Source organism: Centruroides vittatus, unplaced genomic scaffold (genome assembly GCF_030686945.1).
Source record: "Centruroides vittatus isolate TY-2023 unplaced genomic scaffold, ASM3068694v2 contig_863, whole genome shotgun sequence".
NCBI classification, from domain to species: Eukaryota; Metazoa; Arthropoda; class Arachnida; order Scorpiones; family Buthidae; genus Centruroides; species Centruroides vittatus.
In genome coordinates, this window is record NW_027122563.1 from 590,702 (window position 1) to 610,192 (window position 19,491).

General features: G+C 32.2%; 2 protein-coding genes across 2 annotated transcripts in view; both read left to right on the forward strand.

Moving 5' to 3' along the window:
• The first annotated feature begins 331 nt into the window (after positions 1-331).
• LOC136982813 (uncharacterized) lies at positions 332-1,752 on the forward strand. Its single transcript, XM_067279338.1, has 2 exons — positions 332-541; positions 637-1,752. Exons 1-2 carry the CDS (start codon positions 372-374, stop codon positions 1,679-1,681), a joined length of 1,215 nt encoding a protein of 404 aa, XP_067135439.1. The 5' UTR covers positions 332-371; the 3' UTR covers positions 1,682-1,752.
• A 643-nt stretch (positions 1,753-2,395) lies between these two features.
• Skp2 (S-phase kinase-associated protein 2) overlaps positions 2,396-19,491 on the forward strand; it is a 30,624-nt gene continuing 13,528 nt past the window's right edge. The window contains exons 1-2 of the mRNA XM_067279341.1: positions 2,396-2,531; positions 7,370-7,643. Coding sequence (XP_067135442.1) covers positions 2,452-2,531; positions 7,370-7,643 — 354 coding nt within the window. The 5' untranslated portion in view covers positions 2,396-2,451. The remainder of the gene's footprint in view (positions 2,532-7,369; positions 7,644-19,491) is intronic.

The window sequence follows — 19,491 nt, forward strand, 5'->3', positions numbered from 1 at the left end:
ACAAGTCTGGTTTTCTTTTATGCGCGCATGATTTCGGCACCTAATACTCTGTGCCAAATTTCAACTCCTGACATGTACTCTTTCATACCTGTAAGCAGGTAAGACATCAGGCAGTACGATTTCATAAACAAGACATAGTCTTGTCAATAACATTACAAAACATATAAAAATAATTCAAAATAATAAATAAATTTTACGAAACAGTTAATAAGCACATTCTCTTCCGATACAAAATTAATTAATAATTAAATAAAAAGCTAATTATTGAGAAATAATTACAAAATTTAACAACAATTCATTCCATTCAATTAATATTACTGTTAAATATTGGAAAAAAAAATTCTGAAATTCCACTCGAATCGTCATCCGTCATGGATACTGTAGAAATCATTTGTAATGGTGTATCTAAAGTAACTGTTTTAAAATCTATTGTAATGGAAAACAGTGAAGTCCTACGTTCCATTATTGAAAACTATCCAGAAAATACACCATGCCGAATTGCTACAGACTTTACTTATTCAAACATGGTGAAAGTCATTAAGTAAGTTATTTTTATCACGATTTTACATATTTATAATTACGTTTTAAGAGGAAATATTTAGCCTATATCTTATCTTTTATTATATTTATTTAAAGATACATGGAAACAAAAGAGGTGGAATTAATTTCTTTCGTAGAAGGAATTGAAATATATGAAATTGCTCAAAACGCTAAAATTGTTGGTCTTCAGAGTGTCTGTCGTACATATTTGATTCAAACAATGGATGTTTATTCTGTCTCTAATGTATATAAAACTGCTCGTAAACATGGCGACTTATTATTACAATATAATTGTTGGAAAACATTTTCTTCTACGATGTCAGTGATGGTTAAGAATGCATTCATATTCTGTGATAAAGAAACACTTTACAGAATTGTTTCGCGTCCAATATATGAAGATTTATCAGAAATACAATTGTTCGATGGTTTAGTTGCTTGGGCAAAACTCAAAATTTCACTTCTGGATACTAAAAATGAAAATAAAAAAGTGTTTGGCGAAAGGATTCGAAAGTTTATGGAACCGCTTCTTCCTAACATCAGATTTTTGGCAATGTCTTTAGATGAATTAAAACAACGTGTATTCCCGTTATGCATTTTAACAGATAATGAAGCAAAATCAATCGAATCCTATTTTACGAACAAAAATTTAACTAATTACCCAAAGAATTTTTCCTGGAATAACTATCAAAGAAAAAAAGAAACATATACCTCATTATTCCTGTACAGACACCGGAAAAGTCCAAGCACTCGATGTGAAAAGAAGATGATAAAAGTTACACAATTCACATGCGAAGTGCAAGTGAAGAATGATTGTTTCATAGTTGGCATATCTCTTCCCATAAAGTATACATCCGCGCAAGAGAAAACTGTATTCGTGAATGGCTACGTGGATAAAGAAAAAAGTGGCGTGACCACTCAACAATGTTATTGCGATGGCCATGGAAAAGTAAATTTATCCGAATTAATATATTTAAAGAGCAATTCGATTTGCCGCTTATTAGCCAACGTTGTCGATACTGAAGTCATGGAACATAGCGATATAATAATTTTAGAGGAAGCTGATCTTTTTTCTCCCGATAAAGATCAAAAGAAAGAAGACATTTTCGATAATATATATTTCGATGTAAAGCTATATTTTTAAAAGAGGATAGACCTAGTTTAATTTTTATAACTTTTCTACTTGTGTAACAAAATCAAACAGAATATATAGCAAAAGTTATCTTTATACTATGATTGATTATTTAATTTTATCATCATTTTTAAAGTAAATGCATTTCGGGAGTTGCTATCCCCTTCTCGGCCAAGCTTACATACCGTCATCAATCGCAAGCACTGATAGAATGTCTGAGTATAAGGAATTACAACAAATCGCAAAAGAATATCATATTAAAAAGACTAACCGAGTGAGCCATATAAGGCGTTTGCGATTTGTTGTAATTCCTTACGTGTTCCAGAGCTGAGCTGTTTGCGATGCTCATGAGTGTTATATCTCGTTTTCCATGAATGCTGTTTTCGATTCGTAGAACTTGAGAACATTTTTTCACTTTGTTTTAGAATAAATAAACACATTCATAAATCTTTAATTTTAAAAATACTACAAACTGCAAAAATAAACGTATTTTTTACACCCAAAACTTAAAATTTTCGAGAAATGTTCAAGTTTATTTTATTATTTAATTTATGGAAACAAACGGAGAAGCACGAACGGAGTAGAAAAATTAAACAAAAGAAAAATTAACAATTTACAATTTAATACTGCGAAGTGTATTTCATAAATAAATAATGTAAACTTAATTAATGTTATTTCATTTTTTATTTTTTTATTTTTTACGTTTACAGAAAATTTTTTGAATATTTAAAAACGAGATTATCGTTGTCATCTCCCGCCACCAGAGTGCTCGGACAGAACAAATGGCGCCAAAGACGAAGAGTGATAATAGCCGTCTTCGACGATGTGATCGTTTACCAAAAAATAAAAATGAACACGAAAAGTAACGTATTTGTAATGATATTTACATTCTATATATAAGCTTCTTAAGAGCTATCGTTGTTCATCTCATGAAGAACTATTCCTTTACTAACATCATTAATCTATCGTTTCAGTCATGTGTTGTTACACCGGTCAATTTATATTATCTGAAATCTTCTCGTACCAATTTAAGTTTTGGTCGGTTATATTCGAAATTTTTTCATAATTTTAATTGGTTATGATCTGTGAATGAGTAGTCAAAAGTGTTGGTCGAATAAATGATTTCAAGTGCTATACCTATAATTATGTCAACGTTAATCTTGTCAGTTTTTATAATTAGCAGTAACTTTTGTTCAACTGACTATTTTTAAATACAGTGGAGCAATCATTCTCGATGTGTGCTTAGTGGGGACCGAAGAGGATCGTGAGATGAAATAAATGAAAAGGAAGCCATGAAAGGGGAGATATGCGCTTGATTCAGTTTTTTTCATAGATGATAGTTATAATAAAATCTACATCCACTACTAGTAATACAGTAGAGCATCGATTATCCGACTTAATTGGGGACTGGGGTTGGTCGGATAACCGACTTTTCAGTTATCCGATTAAGTTTGAAAAAATACATTATTAGTATAGTGTATTAGGCATGGTTTAAATACTAGCCTCCCTTTCATGGTCGAGCCAGTGCTGCCAGCTAAAACATGCAAAAATTTAACAAAAATAATATTAAAGTAGCCAAGACATACACATATAACATTGATCATAATGTTTAGTTTACCAAACTATTTTTTTTTGTGTTTAATATTTTGATATTAGTTCATGTCTTTGACTGTGTAGGCTTTTCTACATCAATATCACCTTTATGCATGTTTTTTAAGTGATTTTTTTTTAAATTGGTATTTTTTTTCCACAAATGCTGACAGTTTCCCCATATAGCTTACATTTAGCAGAAACCTTGTCAATTTTCAAATATCATTTCCACAATTCTGATTTTACAGATTGCATATTTTTTGCTGTTTCATCACCATATGCAAGAATTAAGCACCAAAAAAGCAAAATAACCAACATGCTTTTCAGATAAAACATGACTGCAGTATCACTGGTTGTCTAATAATATCTCACCATAACTATCGAAATATCTAGTCCAAAAGTAGCTCAATTCTATAATCATGCATTAATGCAAAATACAAGCACATAATAAAATAACACCTTTAATATCTTAATTCTCCAGTATAAAACTGACAAATATTTTCTATCTAATACCAAGATCTTTATTAAGTCAATTAATGTTTTTAATATTCAGAATGTTGAATATTCGAATGCTAATTGACTTGATAAAGGCTTGGTATTAGGAAATATTTGTCAGTTTTATTATTGTTTTATACTGGAGACTTAAGGTATTAAAGGTGTTATTTTACGGTTTATATGTATACAGTTTTCATTAGTAGAGAAATACATTACAAACATACTATTATTATATTAGTAATTTGTTATGTTGATAATTTAAGGTGCATAAAACTGCTAGTGGAAATGATATTTTGACTACAATTACTCACAAATGCTGAATGAATTGTTCCTCAATGCATACAACTATTAAGTTTAATGACTATTATGTTTTTAATTTAATAATACATCTGCTTCAGGTCTTGTTGGCACTGTGGTCTTTACACCAGCCTCTATTCAGTGGTGACCTTCAGCATAAAAGAAAAAAATTGCAATAGTGCACACGACTATGGGTGCATTTGTATTCTTCATACATGACATGTTATGATATGTCATAACTATAGCTCAACTTTGAAAGGAACATAATTGATCTTGGCAATTAATCTGTGTTATAAAATTATTGATTAATTCAATAATTTTAATCATAATTTACTTATTTTTATTGATTATAATTGATCAAATGACATACTACAGACTAAGAACTTACATTACTTATACAGTGGGTGATCGGTTAGCGAACATAATCCATTCCAAGATTTTGTTCGCTATCCGAATTTTTCGTTAACAGATTATTGATTTACCATAGGTTTTTATGGAAATTTGATTAATTTGTTCTGGCGACCCCAAAAAATAAAAAATATATACTTCCTTGCTACATTTATTTATATGTAATAATAAAAGTACATATATACACAGTCTTGCATTTTTATTACTTATGTTTTTTCTATTTTTGAGGGTTAAAGAATCTGTCTAATGTCGATTGCTTTTCTCTTTTAGGGATTTTTAAGAAGTAATTAATAGCATTGTAATTGTAGAGATCCCTAAGCCTATTAACCTCAACCTGGTTTGGATGCCATTCTAAGACTGTTGTTCTGACATCCTCCCACTTCTTCAAAAGATGTTTAATAGCAGATATTGGCATTAATCTTCTTTTTCAGAAGAAAACATATTTTGCTGAGTTTCCTGGCATTCTTCTGTCATCAGATCAGTTTGCAGGTTCCATTATGAGCTCTTCAATGCTCTTTATTTCTCAGATGTGATTTTTGTTACTCCTTTAGCTACTTGAGTCTTCTTGATTATACTGTATCTTTCTTAGATAAGATTTAACTGCAACCTACTGTAGACCTGTTCAAGCCATACTGCCCAGCAACATCAGACATCTTTTGCCCACTCTCTACCTTTGTTATTATACTCTCACCTTTTGAAAATAAAAACTGATGCAAAACTTAACGAGTGCCCACCCGAATACTATAAAAGAATTGTTTCTGTCAGAAAAATAAAAGAGGAATTGCAAGAGTTGCAAAGTTTGGAGGAATACTATCCGATCAGTATATACAGGGTTGAATGTCGATGTCGACGTCGACTCTCCTGGAGAAGTTTCGAATTGTTTCCTAAAGACAAGGGAAGACTAATTGGTATTCATTATTTTACATTGCTTTTGCTTGTGCTCATTCTGTGAGGGGTTTGTCATCCAAACATAAAAATCTTTTGCAAAAGTGTTCATTAACTGAGCACCCATTGTACTGTACTTGTAAATTTTTATGCTAAGTCTTTAATTAATCACTGGTGGTATATAGTAGAGCATCGATTATCCAAAACAATTCGGGACTGGGTTGTTTGGATAACTGATTATGTATGAAAAAATATATTAACCTATCCCATGTTGAAATTCATTCAAATCTGTCTTTAAGTACCCTCTCATGGTCGCGCGAGTGCTGCCAGCTAAAACATACACCAACAAAAATAATATTGGATTAGCCTAAGACATAGCCAAATATTGCAGCACCACAGCACTAGCGGAAATTTAAATTTACTGACTGGAACGCTTTTGGTTAATTAATGTTTCGATTGATCGATATTCAATGCTCTACTGAAGGTAATAGCAGGCAAAGCCTTTTTTTCTATACTATCTTTCACTTCTGCCCTAGTTGTTGGAGTATACAATAGTTGGATGCAATGGTAACAGTCAATGTGTTTGGAAAAAATTTGTGACAAATTTTTATTTAGTCTTTCATATTTTTAAATACAGGGTGTCCCATAAATTTGTAAATAATTTAAAAATTCATAGAAGTTGAAAGAATTGGTATATTTGAATATAGTTGCATAAAAGTTATTCTTATGAAGGGGGATTTTTTTGGGTAGAGAAAAAGAAAATAGTTCAAATATTTGTCGATAGAGGGTGCTGAATGCAAGAAAATCACTGGAATTCCACAGGAAAATTATGTTTATTTGCATGCAGACAAATGTTTACACTTACACGCATATCCCAGCACTACAGCACTTATTCTAAGTGTCTGCCATCACCACAAATGACAGTTTGCAAGCGATGGTGCAGTGGTTGCAACTTGTATGGGTACAATTGTAACACACCATACAGGATGTGGAATACCAAAGACATTGGTATTCCAGTTATTCGTGCCAGTTCTCGTGTGCTACTTACTGCACTCGTTGACTGTTCCCGCAGAGTCTCCATTTGCGAAGCCACATCAGAGGTATGGCTCTCTGATAAATGTGGTGTGGTGCACCACTGCATGGGCAATTACACAAATTTCTTGTTTCTCTGAAATGTACTAGGGAAACCAATCTGGCAGGAGTGATTGGACCTGAACCTTTCTTCATTCTCTTCTGTGTTCTAAACCTTTGTAAAGTTTTAGCCGACAATTCGTGGCTGAGATAAAACAACTTTCCCAATAGTGCTTTATCCATCAACATCAACATCATAATGAAAACTGTATGTCAGCACCAGTAACAGGAAAATTCAGAAATGAGCTGTTAATCGTATACCCTGCATTTTATAAGACTCAGATTTGCACAATTCCAATGATTTTCTTGCATTCAGCACCCTCTATCGACAAAAATTCAAACCATTTTCTTTCTCTCTACCTGAAAAAATCCCCCTTTGTGAGAATAACTTTTATGCAAACTGCATTCAAATATACCAATTATTTCAACTTTTATGAATTTTTAAACTATTTACAAATTTATGGGACACCCTGTATATACTTCATCTTTGGATTGCCAAACTTTTACAAGAAGAAATTGAAATTGTCCTTTTCATAAGATATTGTGTTTACTTATTACGATCATTATGTTTGCACTATTAATGTTTCATTTGATTTTAATGCTTTCTTCTTGGTGTGCAATTTTTTTGTACGTGATAACAACCTATTCACACCTAAACAATATCTTCCTTTTTAGAAGTTTTAAAGTGGCTACTCTAGTTAATAATGACTTTTTCTTTACAGAACTATTAACTGTTGAAGTATGCACAGTACAGTAAAAATATTAAAAATATATTTAAGTTTTTAATAATAATAAAACTTAATTATAAATCATTTTATAAATTGTTTAGAAAATTAAATGAAAATTATCTTTAATATTTTAATTAAGTTTGTGCTAATTATTTTTCTAATACAGAAATTTATCTGAAAAGTCTGATACATCAAAAACTGTAACGACAAAAGTAGAAAATTCAAATTTAGACAAGAAGGAAAACAATAATAATAATAATAATATGCTGTGTAATAATTATCCAGTGAGATGGGATGTTAGTACAGATGTTATTGCTGATATTTTGCAAGATATGGGAGTTGGAATCTTAGATGATATTCCATATGATATTCCAGAGTACGAACCAACTCTACCTTCAAATGCTTGTGTTACAGTTACTCCAAATATTATGACATCTAAGGTAATAATAATTGAATATTTTATTTAGCAACAAATATAAAATGTTAATATTAGTGTAATGTGTTTTGAATTTAATACATTCATGACTAATTTTTAATCATAAATATTTTAAGATTGTCACTTTTGATTTTTATTTTCTATTCATTTAATTTTTGTCTCAACATTATATATTGATATTTTCTCTTTCTTTGTCATATTTAAATCAGAATCATTCTGATTTAAATACAAATTTAAATATGCATAGACAAAACTTTTACAATTTATTTAAAAAAGAAAAATTTAGTCTAGAAAAATTAGAAAAATGAAACATTAAATTTAAATTTTATGTACTGTATGTATATGTATACATATATGTGTGTACATGCACATGCATATATATATATGTTACCGGCAAAACCTGATTTTACGCCAAACTAGTTTTGCCTAGGCCAAACTAGTTTGGCGTAAGCGTGTCAGGCCAAACTAGTTTAGAATTATTATTCAGGTATATTAATAGTTAAATATATTAATAGTTAATTTAAGTTTATCATAAAACACAAATAAGTTCATTTTTAATTTTAGTTTGATTTTAAAAGTTATTTTTATTATTTCGTTTGAATTTTTGAAAATATTTTCAAAAGTTAATTACCTTTAAAAGTGCATGGCTTAATAAAAAAAAAAATACAAACTGATAAGTACTGATTAGCTTATTTTTATTTTATAGTTTTGTACAAGTGTTGTGTCACTTCTAATCAATACCGTTTTTGGTTAATGTTACCCTAGGTATCAAAGATGGCGGCTTGTCTCTGATTCCAGCGATCAGAAGACAGGGAACAGTGGGGATGCACGTTCTAACCTAACCTAACCTATTCTAATAATTTGGTTGCTAATAATTATGGTAATTTATTAGAATAGGTTAGGTTAGAACGGGCGTCCCCTCTGTTTCCTGTCTTCTGATTGCTGAAATCGGAGACGAGCCGCCACCTTCAATATCTAGGGTAAGATTAACCCCGTTTTTTATAATTAAGTAGATTATGTTTGAATAAATATTGTTTATCTAATTGATTGCCTTTTAATTTTATTTTAACTATTAATATATTTAACCATTAATATACTTGAATAATAATTCTAAACTAGTTTGGCCTGACACGCTTACGCCAAACTAGTTTGGCATAAAATTGGGTTTTGCCGGTATCATATACAATTAACTAAATTGAATTTATAAAAATATACAAACATCTCAAAGCCTGATGTTTCATTCATAAATGAAATGATTGCCATATTAAATTGACTATTTAATTAGTAAAATAGCCTGATTTAATAAGAATCTAATTATTAACATAGCGATAAAATAGCCCAATTTAATATGGCAATCATTCGGTTTATGAATGTATAAAAATTTTGATAAATTCATTTTCTACAAATGTTTTTAATTTTTTTAAATATAAAAAGTCAAATATATTTGAGAGTGATAGTGAAGCCTCTTCTATGTGGCTAACAATATTTCATTCAATCTTAAAATTTGATTGATTGATTTTGGTAAAACTGCCATTTCCCATTTATTACACTGAGGAACCCAAAAACATTATAAAAATGGGAATCTATGACTTTGTTTTTGAGATACAAGGTAGTAGCACGTGTGCATTCAACAAAGTGTTAATACACAAATCGTGCGACTTTGTCAGGCAATATCCTAAGGTCATTTGCATGTTTTCTGTGGGCTTGTGGAATTAATCATTCTCAAAATTTGACGGGCCAATTTTGATGAAACTTGCCATTTTCCATTAATTATGCATTGAGAAATCCAAAAATAATGAGAGTCCAATTAAATGTAAAAAATAAGGGTCCATGACTTTGTTTTTGGTAGACATTGGAGTCAAAATGACAATGTCAGTGCTCCCTGATACAACTGAGTGCACCTAATGGAATTTAGGAAAGAAAAATAAAAAACAACATTGTGTGCACCTAACAGAAAATAGGCATGAAAAATGAAAAAATACAAGTACAAAGCAATCGACGGCAATTGCTTTGTTTTTGGATTGCCTTTCCATATTGGCAAGTGCAAGGATCGTCTCTCTGTACCTGGCCAGTTCAAGGATTGCATCTTCCATGGCTGGGAGCTCTGAGGATTGTCTCTCCTGGGGCTGGCAGTACAAGCAGGGTTGTGGAAAGGCAAGGACAGAGGAGGTATGTGTCCAGGATCCAAAATTTCAAAATTGTTATATCTGCAAAGTAAGAAAGTCTTAGAAAACTGTCGCACACAAGTATGAAAAATTATATTATGAAATATAATATGCATGATATTAATAAAAAGTGATTTTATAATTTTTAAATTTGTAACAGACTAACGAAAGGCTTATTCAAAAGGTGCCATATTTAAACATGCCCCTAGTGCCAAATGCTCTAGCCACATGTATAAGTACAAGGATTGCCTCTTTTTTTGGCAGAAAGTGCAAAGTTTACCTATCCACTACTGTCAGGTATAAAGATTACCTCTTCTGTGTTTAATAAGGACAAGGATTCCTTCTTTCTTTCCTACTCCACTTCAATTCTATTGCAATAGAACGAAGTTGCATGATGTCCTAATTTATTTTATACAGTAAGACCCCACTTAATGGGGGGATGCATTCCTAGACGACAAAGCACTAAGCAAAACAGCATTAAACAAAGTCATTTTGACATAGAGTAAATAGAGAAAGGAGAATACATGACCAAACATAAACAAATTTTACTATAATTTTAAGTTATTTTTATATTACACCCAAACATATGCACACAGAAATGTAAAGTTCATAGTTTGTGATGAAGGTCCTGGCTTTTCTGAAATTCTTATTTTTTGTGATAAAGTTGTGTTGTTTCATTTGTCGCTTTTTTCTTTCCTTAAGCAAATGTCGATATCAGAAGATTGCATCCAAAACGCCTTTTGCTTTTGCACTTCTTTCGAAATCTTGATCGTTCGCTATAATTTGATCAACATAATAATCCAACAATTGCCTATATACTATGGCTATAATCAAATAATTAATACAAATAAATTTGTTACTAGAGGTAAGCGTTAGGTGCCATCTCTTATCTAAATTAATAATTATAATTTTAATACATTAAAACAACTTCTTACATAATTACTGGAATGCATACACTTTACACTCGAGAACCTTAACAGCCGATTGCAGAGACACAGTTTATGTTAAACGATGTTTAACAGCCAAACAGCATCTAGACGTTGGCTGGATGAATCGTGGTTTAAAATGCGTTGCAAAGACGACGGTCGTTTATTTCTGAATGCCATCTAAACGAATCTCGGCAAAATGTTGGCTCTTACTTTCTTGGCCATTACTCTCCTGTTTTAAGAGTTGTTCGGCCAATTGGGTTATTCGTTTGTGATGTCAGAAAAGGTCGCCAGCTATATTCCGAAAGCTTCTGGAAATAAAATCTTAAGGCCATCAACAACCATTGTTCAGCAGTTAATGATGACCCTTTTCCATTTTGATATTTAATTTCGTCGCCAATACGGTTTAAAATACGAACAAATCCATATTTAGAAAATTATACCGAATTCGAAATTCGTCTTCAGAATAGATTTTTAACGAATTATTTCGACATCGTATTACTGTCACCCTTCATAACTATAGAAACAAATAATTTTAAATATTTTATTATTACTATTATATATTTTTTTATTTCTATAAAAAGATTTCGGTAATTATTAAAATTGTCTCGTTTCTTTAACAGAACGTTCTGTAACTACAATGACCCTGAAATGCATTAACGTTTTATAACTGACACGATACTTGAATTGTAAATAAATGCATCTAATTTAAATTAATTGTAGTTTTAAGTCTTCTCTCATTTGAATATTGAAATTTGAACATTTAAAACAAATTTAAAGTATTTAATTTTGTTATTTTTGCTCCAAGCAATTAATTAATGAATAATTTTGTCTATTCATACCGTTTACAACATTTATCGAAGAAACGATATCCATTTTTTATCTAAAGTTTTCCATCAACAAAACTACAAAAAGCCCTCTAAACTTGCTGTCGAGTGAATCTAGAAAGTAGGTCAAATAACTTGTTTCTAATCACTGTCTACATTGTGGCAAACTAGTCATTGTGGCCGTCTCTGCAATGAAATTTTTCTGAACCGCGGTCTACCCGATTGTCGTCGGCCTCTAAACATCTCTGCAATCGGCTGTAAAAGTCCAGTAATAACACTTTAATAGAAAACTAACGTTTTTGACTACTCCAGTCTTCCTCAGGTTTGTAAACCTATCCACCTACGCCACAGACCCCGACATACGTGCTGACCTCCATAAAGCCAAACTGGTCAGATTGTCACATCAAATTGAACACTTTTGAAACATTGAGGCATTAGAAATTTACAAAGCCGGCTTACATGGCAACTGTATTAACACAAATGATGCCATTAATGATGCCATTACACATGGAGATACTGTTATGAAAAAACAGGCAACACCAGCAGCTAGCAATCTTTTTCTGTATCTTTATTTACATCATGTTATTTACTGTTTATGGCAGCATTTCTCAAAGTGGGCGATAATGCCCCCTCTTGGGTGGTGAGTAAATTTAGGGGGACGCTGGAGGCAGGGTACTGAACGGTGACCAAAGGCAAAAGTTGGGATCACTGACAGCCATTCCCTTTCCTCTGTTAAACAGGTAAGAGGAAACATTGCATTTTTAATGGTTTCCAGATCTTGAGAACAATGTATGGTAAGGGCACAAAGTGTGAGATTCATAGGAAAATTTTCCTAGGAATGTTTCCAATCTGTTCTCACACAAGAGAAAATGGGTTAGGGGGTGTTGGGTATAACTTTATGGAACAAAGGGGGCAGTGGATCGAAAAAGTTTGAGAATCACTGGTTTATGGTATTGATACAGTTCTATTGCCATGGAAACATGCACGGATAAAAGTTTTACACACACACTTAGATTGTTCCACAGATTTTAAAATAATTTTTGAACATGTTATTGCATACGTTCCATAGGTTTTAAAAATAATTTGTAAATATTGTTTTTTCCAAGTTCGAATCTTACTGGCTTACAAACCTGAGGAAGACCGGAGTACGGTCGAAAACATTAGTTTTCTATTAAAGTGTTATTACTGGACTTTTAAGGTTCTTGAGTGTAAAATATAATTTTAATAATTTAATAAATTAATTTAGAATCTTCTGGAAGAAAATAACTGACCCGAGGCAGAGCTCGAACCCTCAGCTTCCACTTGCCATGCGGTGCGCTACCAATTGTGCCACCCAGGCCAGCCCTTGCTTCTGGACCTCTAGTACCAAATTTATTTGTATTAATTATTTGATAGCTATAGTATAGTCTTCGATATAATCACACTGCATTAAGACATAAGTACACTTCTAGTTCAGCGTTAAGAGTGATTTTTATACAGCATTATTTTTAGCATTTGTATTTATTTAAGTGCAGTGGACAAAAGAAAGAAATAGATTTTATTTAATACTAACAGTAGAAACTCCTGTTTTAGCAACGGAAAATCATATAGAACCCAATACTTTCTGAAGTAAGTTGCTAAGCAAAGTTCTTCCCAACCGCCTGCTATTCTTTAGCTTAAATGATGACATTACTCGTTTTTGACTATCGTAGAAAAACCAAAAATAATAATTGTTGAGCGATAATAAATTTGATTTCTACTGTTATTATTAAATAAAACATTGTAGGACACTCGTTTCAAAGCTTGTATCTTTCTAGCACTCTGTAAAATTAAAGATCGAGCGAATCTCATGCCAGGAAATACAAGATTTTAAACTAATATCCTAAATATTAATAACTTCTGTAGAGACAATCTTTAGACAAAGACAAAAGTTTGGTTTTAAGTGGGTGCTTATATATTTGGCATGCACCATGGTTTTCTGTATTCTAACGGTGTCCTTCATTTTCCATTTTGACAGAAACTATAAAACTCGTCACGCACGTGCGCATTCGAACAGCTGCGGTCAATCCGGCACCAAATTAAAAAATTAATTTGTAAATATTTAGCGTCGAAAAACCGCTATTTTCACTTTAATCTAGCTTTTCGATATGCTTCTAGTCGAACTCAGTCAAAAAATTAATTTAATTATAATTTATTGAAGATTTTAATTTTTTAATATTAGAAAGTAATTAGCATAAATTACATGGTGTCATGTCTCATCTTCGCTCCTGTTCAAGTTTATTGTCCTATACATGCGCCGATGTTCGTTTTTACTTCTGCTGGGGTTTTATTTCAACCTTGACCGTTTGGTTACGCAAAGTGGGGAGATGGGCGTCATGTGATCGTATACCTGACTTTTTACAAGTTTCCTTACCTCGAAAGAAACTTATATTTTTTCTCAATTTTAATTATTATTAACTAACTTTTTTGATGGATTCTTATATCCTTGTATTATCTAAAGTTGCAGATATCAATGCGTGAAACTTTATTTAAAAAATTGTTTTTCTTATACACCTATCCCTCGTTTTACACGGTACTTTTTTTACACGTTTTCGCTTTTACACGGTTTAAAAAATAAATGTAGAAAATAAACTGGCTATGATCAAAAGGAACAATTTTTAACTCTAATCTACATCTATATTCCAATCCACCTTAATTATATGTTATAGTTGATATTTAGGATACTAGGTGACAGTTTTATTTCAATCCGTCAAATAGTAACCGATAACCGATATACGGTACTCCCCCATATGCACGAAGTTGCATTCATTGCACATAGTTTTAAACCAGAAAATTTTAATTTTTCATATTCATAAGTAACAAACGATTACATTATTTTTAATTACATTTTTTACATTACATTACACAATTACATTACATTTTTATGAATCTTTCAGATTTTATTTTTTGTTCCTTTGTACTTTGTATTTAATTAATAAAAGAATATATTTTTTTTTGCCTTTCAATATTTTTGTTTGATTTATGTACCTTTAAAAAATTGAAAAAAATTCATAATTAATAAACAACGAAATTATGCGTTTTTTGCATACTTTTCGATTTACACGGTTTTACATTCAAAAAGATACAAATTCGATTTACACGTTTTTCTCAGGAACCTATCTTCCGTGTAAATCGAGGGATAGGTGTATTTTAAAATTCAAAAATAAATTAAAGGAAATGCTAAACTATAAGTACAGTGTGTTTTACATTATCATTGCGAACAGATACAGCCAATTATTTTATAAACGTATTTATTATTTCAATTTTTATAAATTATTTAATTTGATGCAACGTGATCAATTAATTACTGTGGCACGTTAACATGGGTGTAACCAGGAAGGGGCATGGGTGGGCACGCCCCCCCCCCCACAGTTAACCTGGTACCCCTCCCCAGAAAATTCTTCTTCTTTTTATTCAATTTAATATGGAGATTATAGCCTTTGCGGCTCTTTCTCCGACTGACGTTGCCAGTTGCTAAGCGAAACGGCTAGTGAGGCTAATGTAGTGCTCCAGCGCCGCCACGTGTTGACTAGGAGTGATGGAGGCCGGCGGCCAGTAGATCGGTGTCAGCGTGCGCACCAGAGACATGTTTAGGGTCATCGTGTTGCCTAGGTCCTTGTGGGCTATAGTGTATTTGGGGCAATGTAGCCAGTAATGAAGTGTAGTTTCCGCTGTGCCACAATGGGGCACCCTGGGGAGTCGTGTAGATGCCGTGAGTAAAGGAAAGCATGTAACGGGGCCGTCTCGGTCCGGAGCCGGGCCAAAAGTGTCTCCGCGTGGAGAGATGACGCGCAACTGTACCTCCAGGGGGCGAAAGGGCGTAGGTGGTCCTGGCCTTTGTTGCGGAGCACCGCTGACCAGGAATCCATCAGGGTGCCGATGGTGGTGTCCTGCAAAGCCCAGGTGAGGTCGCGTGGCATGAGGGGTTTCCAGATGGAGCCACAGAGCGGGTCCCCAGAAAATTACAGCCTCTAGGCCCCCCATAACAAACTCTGGCTACACCAATGCGCGTTAATTAATATGGAGGCGAGACTCGATTCAATTACTTTTTCATTTCAGACATTAATTACAGTGTTATTTTAATGTAATTTTATACATAATGTATGTTTATTATAATTAATAAATCTATATAGGAATAATATCTGTGTCTAATAAAACAAAGCGATTATAAAAATAAAAAGCGTGCGTTCCATCTCGATCTTTTGTAAGCGAAATTTTATGATTTTAATTTTTAAAAAATGAGATTTTTATTTATAATTTCTGTAATTTGTTCTATAAGAGCAAAAAACTAAACTTATCAAATATCAACTCTCTGTAAATAATTTCATCATTTACTTATTAAGGTCAGATTTGTTAAATTTCATGGGATTGTATTATTTTTCAACTTGAGGGTAGTAGAAAGCTTTGTATATTTTCTCCCGTGAAAGTAATAGACTCTGCCGGTTCCCCACTGTGAAGGACAACAAACTGCTAAATGTTTAATTACATTGTTTTCATAAACTCTCTTCTCTGTCAGTTGTGGGTCGAATGACTAACAAATTGTTTTATTGTATTCAGGGGAATAGATTTGTGAGACTAGTATTACCAGTAATGAATTCTGTAATTTTATTTTTAATCATTTAAAAAATATTGATAAAATTACCAAATAAATGATTGGGTCACAATTACTAGTGGTATTGCTATATAACAGACATGGGCAAATGCGACTCCGAGAGCCGCATGCGGTCTCGAGTCGCATTTTTGAGTTTTATGTGGCTCTTGCTGAAAGTGTTAATTTCTGCCTTTTATTATTATTTTTACAGTTTTATTTCCACAATTTTGTGAAAATATGTTTATTAAAAAAATTCAATACTTGTTTTATATTATATAATAAAATCAAGGTACAGAACTGCAGTACAGAGTAAAAAAGTACAGAACTGCAGCTCCCATGCATTTTGCAAAACCTACATTTCGGCTCCCACTGAACTTTTGCTTGCCCACCCCTGCTATATAATGAACATGCAACCCACTGATTCTGCCAGAAGTTGTTTTTTTTTCTTCTTTAATTACATTTTTTTTATGAAGAAATCAAAAAATGTACCTTGAAATAAATGGCATTTGAAATTTGGCATGTTATATGGAAACACATTCTGGTAGTTATGTTACTATTCCATTTGCTTTGCTGTGTAATGGTGGGAATTCTGTATGGGGCACATGAAAACTTAATGCGGGCCTGTTCTGGCTTAATGCAGTCTTACTGGTCACTTTTCTGGAGTATAAACTCAGCCTAACTATTTTCATATTTAATCTTATCAGTCCACTTAATAATCAATCTAATATCATATGCAATGTTATTGATACAAAATATGTGTGCGTTTGTGTGTTTTTTTAATAATGCCTGTTTTCGTTCATTTTAACACTATTAGCTTTTTTAGCTTTTTTTCAGTGTGAACTCTCTTTTCTCACTTTTTTTTATTGCCATGACTGCTTTAAGCCCTGTAATTTATATGTAATTTGATCAATTTCGATTTTGGTTATCGTTACCAAACTTTTACTAAAGAAATTTTTAACAAGTTATTTGGGTAGTTCGTTTTTAGAATCTCTATTTTCCAGTTCTACACGAATTCCTTGTTCTGCCAGTTCTTGAAGGTCGTCGTTGGTAAGGCTATCACCAGAAACCTGCAATAACTCCTCAATATCCTGCTCATCTACATCTCGTAGTCCTGCTGTATCGATTAGGTTGACCAAATTGTCAACCTAACGATACAGCGATGGGCTCTTTTCGTTGAGAATTCTTGGATACCTCCGGCCATAACTTCTTCCACACTTCATTCATGCATTTATCAGTTAATTCTTTCCAAGCAAAGTCAATATTTCCTATGGCATTCATGATGATATATTTTTTCCAAAATTGCAGAAAACAAACATAGATTTAAGAGAAGTACAGTGCTACAACGAATTGCCACCTTTTAGGCTGATTGGTTTGTGTTTGTAAATAATCATATTACATATGAATCAATGAAATGCCATGATAATTTAAATCAGCATAAATTTTGAGCTGTATTTTTAGGCTTTGAGCAGACCATGTTATACTGAATCAGCATTAAGTGGAGTCTTACTGTATAACGTATTCACTTGAATGTAAGGTGCACTTTTTTAGGCATTTAGGATAGCTGAAAATAGTATTCAATGTAATATATCATGATTAGTGATCTCTAGTGCCATGCATTTTATTTCTTTGTCATTACTTCCATTGTAGCAATGTAAGTATTTGAATGAAATTCCCAGGAAAAGTTGTGCAGTATTTTTTTCAAAGAAATTTTGCGTTTCTGATGCTTTAAATAGCATTAAGTATGATTGCACATAGGAAAATGTGAACATCAAATCTATTACTGATTAGTGAAGTTTTAGTTTACTGGAACAAGAACTAATACAACTGAGGAACGTGACTAAAACGACATTAGTGTTGATTCAGAAAAGCTTAATACAGCAAGCAAAGAGGTTTCTAATTTTGATACCACAGAAGATATCAAAATACAGTGGAACCTGTTAATATGACCACCTTCATATAATGACAAATTTTATTTGGCCTGAAATTTACTCAATGGATTTTAGGGATACTTTTTCTCTGTATAGTGACCACCTGTTTATTGTATATGTGACTACTGTTATATCTGGTTTTCCTGAAATTTAACCTGTTAAATTGACCACTTTACAGAAAAATGCTGGTGGATTATAGGTTTTTGGATTACTGGTGACCCTCGTGGTGTAGGCAAGAAGAAAGTCTCTTTTCAGGTTAACATATTGTCCCACATATTGTATTTATTTCAAAAGTATTTTCTATTACCAGAAGTTGCTTCAATATTGTAATACAATAGCTACCATGAGAAACTAAATTCAATTTACATTTCAGTAAAAATGTTAAATAAATGTTCTAAAAACTGAAAAATGAGAAATAATTTTATTACCTGTGAAATCTGCTTTTATATGCTTTTTTAGGTCAACATCTAACTTTCTGGGTACTAGTGATAAATTTTGGGCTGGATTTTATAATTGTTTAGGCTATAAAAATCAGACGTCTAGCACCCTTGTTCATGCAGAATTTAGAAAACTCCAGAAATATCAATAGTCAGCAGAAAACAGCAGCAAAGTCTAGGATGAGTAAAGCATGTGTTAGCAACATTCATAAATGCAAGGTAGAATACTTTGAATGTTATTAAGACGATGAAAATGAAGAACTATTCCAGAAAAGTAAGAATGAAAGCAAATTTTGAGATAAATGTTGCTGTTTGAAATGGTTTCATCAAATATATGGCATGAATGCTCTTGCACATTTTCACAGAAGCTTCAGAACTTTAGTGCATTAATGATGTAAATAACATAACAGTGGAGGAAAACTTCAAAGAGAGGACGTCTCAATTTATACAGTTTTTGATGAAATTAATGTGTATACTGCTATATAAAGCTGCAGCTGTCAATATTAATAGAAATAAATTCATAAAATGTACAAAACAATATATCATGGGCTTGTTTGAAATAATGTATGTATTCTTATAGTGACTATTTATCTTGGTTCTAAAGGTAGACCTTAAGCAGGTTCCACTATATCCAAATATTTTTGATATTTATTTACAGTTAGCTTATCCATTCAATGGGGATAAAATTTTCTTATGATGTAACCTGTGTGGTAGCTTTATTTGGCGTGAAATGGTTTTTGTCCAAGTGATTTTTTTTCAAGTATAGGAAAAGTTACTTGTGACAAATATTTAGACTTTATCAGTTGTTTCCATAAATTGTTGAAATAAGTTATGTACTGGAGGATATTGTCATGAAGAGAACAACCTACTGGCTAAGGAGACCAAGTCCATTTCTTTCTAATAGCCTCCAATAAACATCACAGTTTATCACAGTTAAAGTGGTGTATCCACCATGTTATG

Coding starts and splice junctions, on each gene's coding strand:
- LOC136982813 (XM_067279338.1), top strand. CDS start 372: ATGGATACTGTAGAAATCATTTGTAATGGTGTATCTAAAGTAACTGTT. Junction 542..636: donor AACATGGTGAAAGTCATTAA/GTAAGTTATTTT, acceptor ATTTATTTAAAG/ATACATGGAAACAAAAGAGG.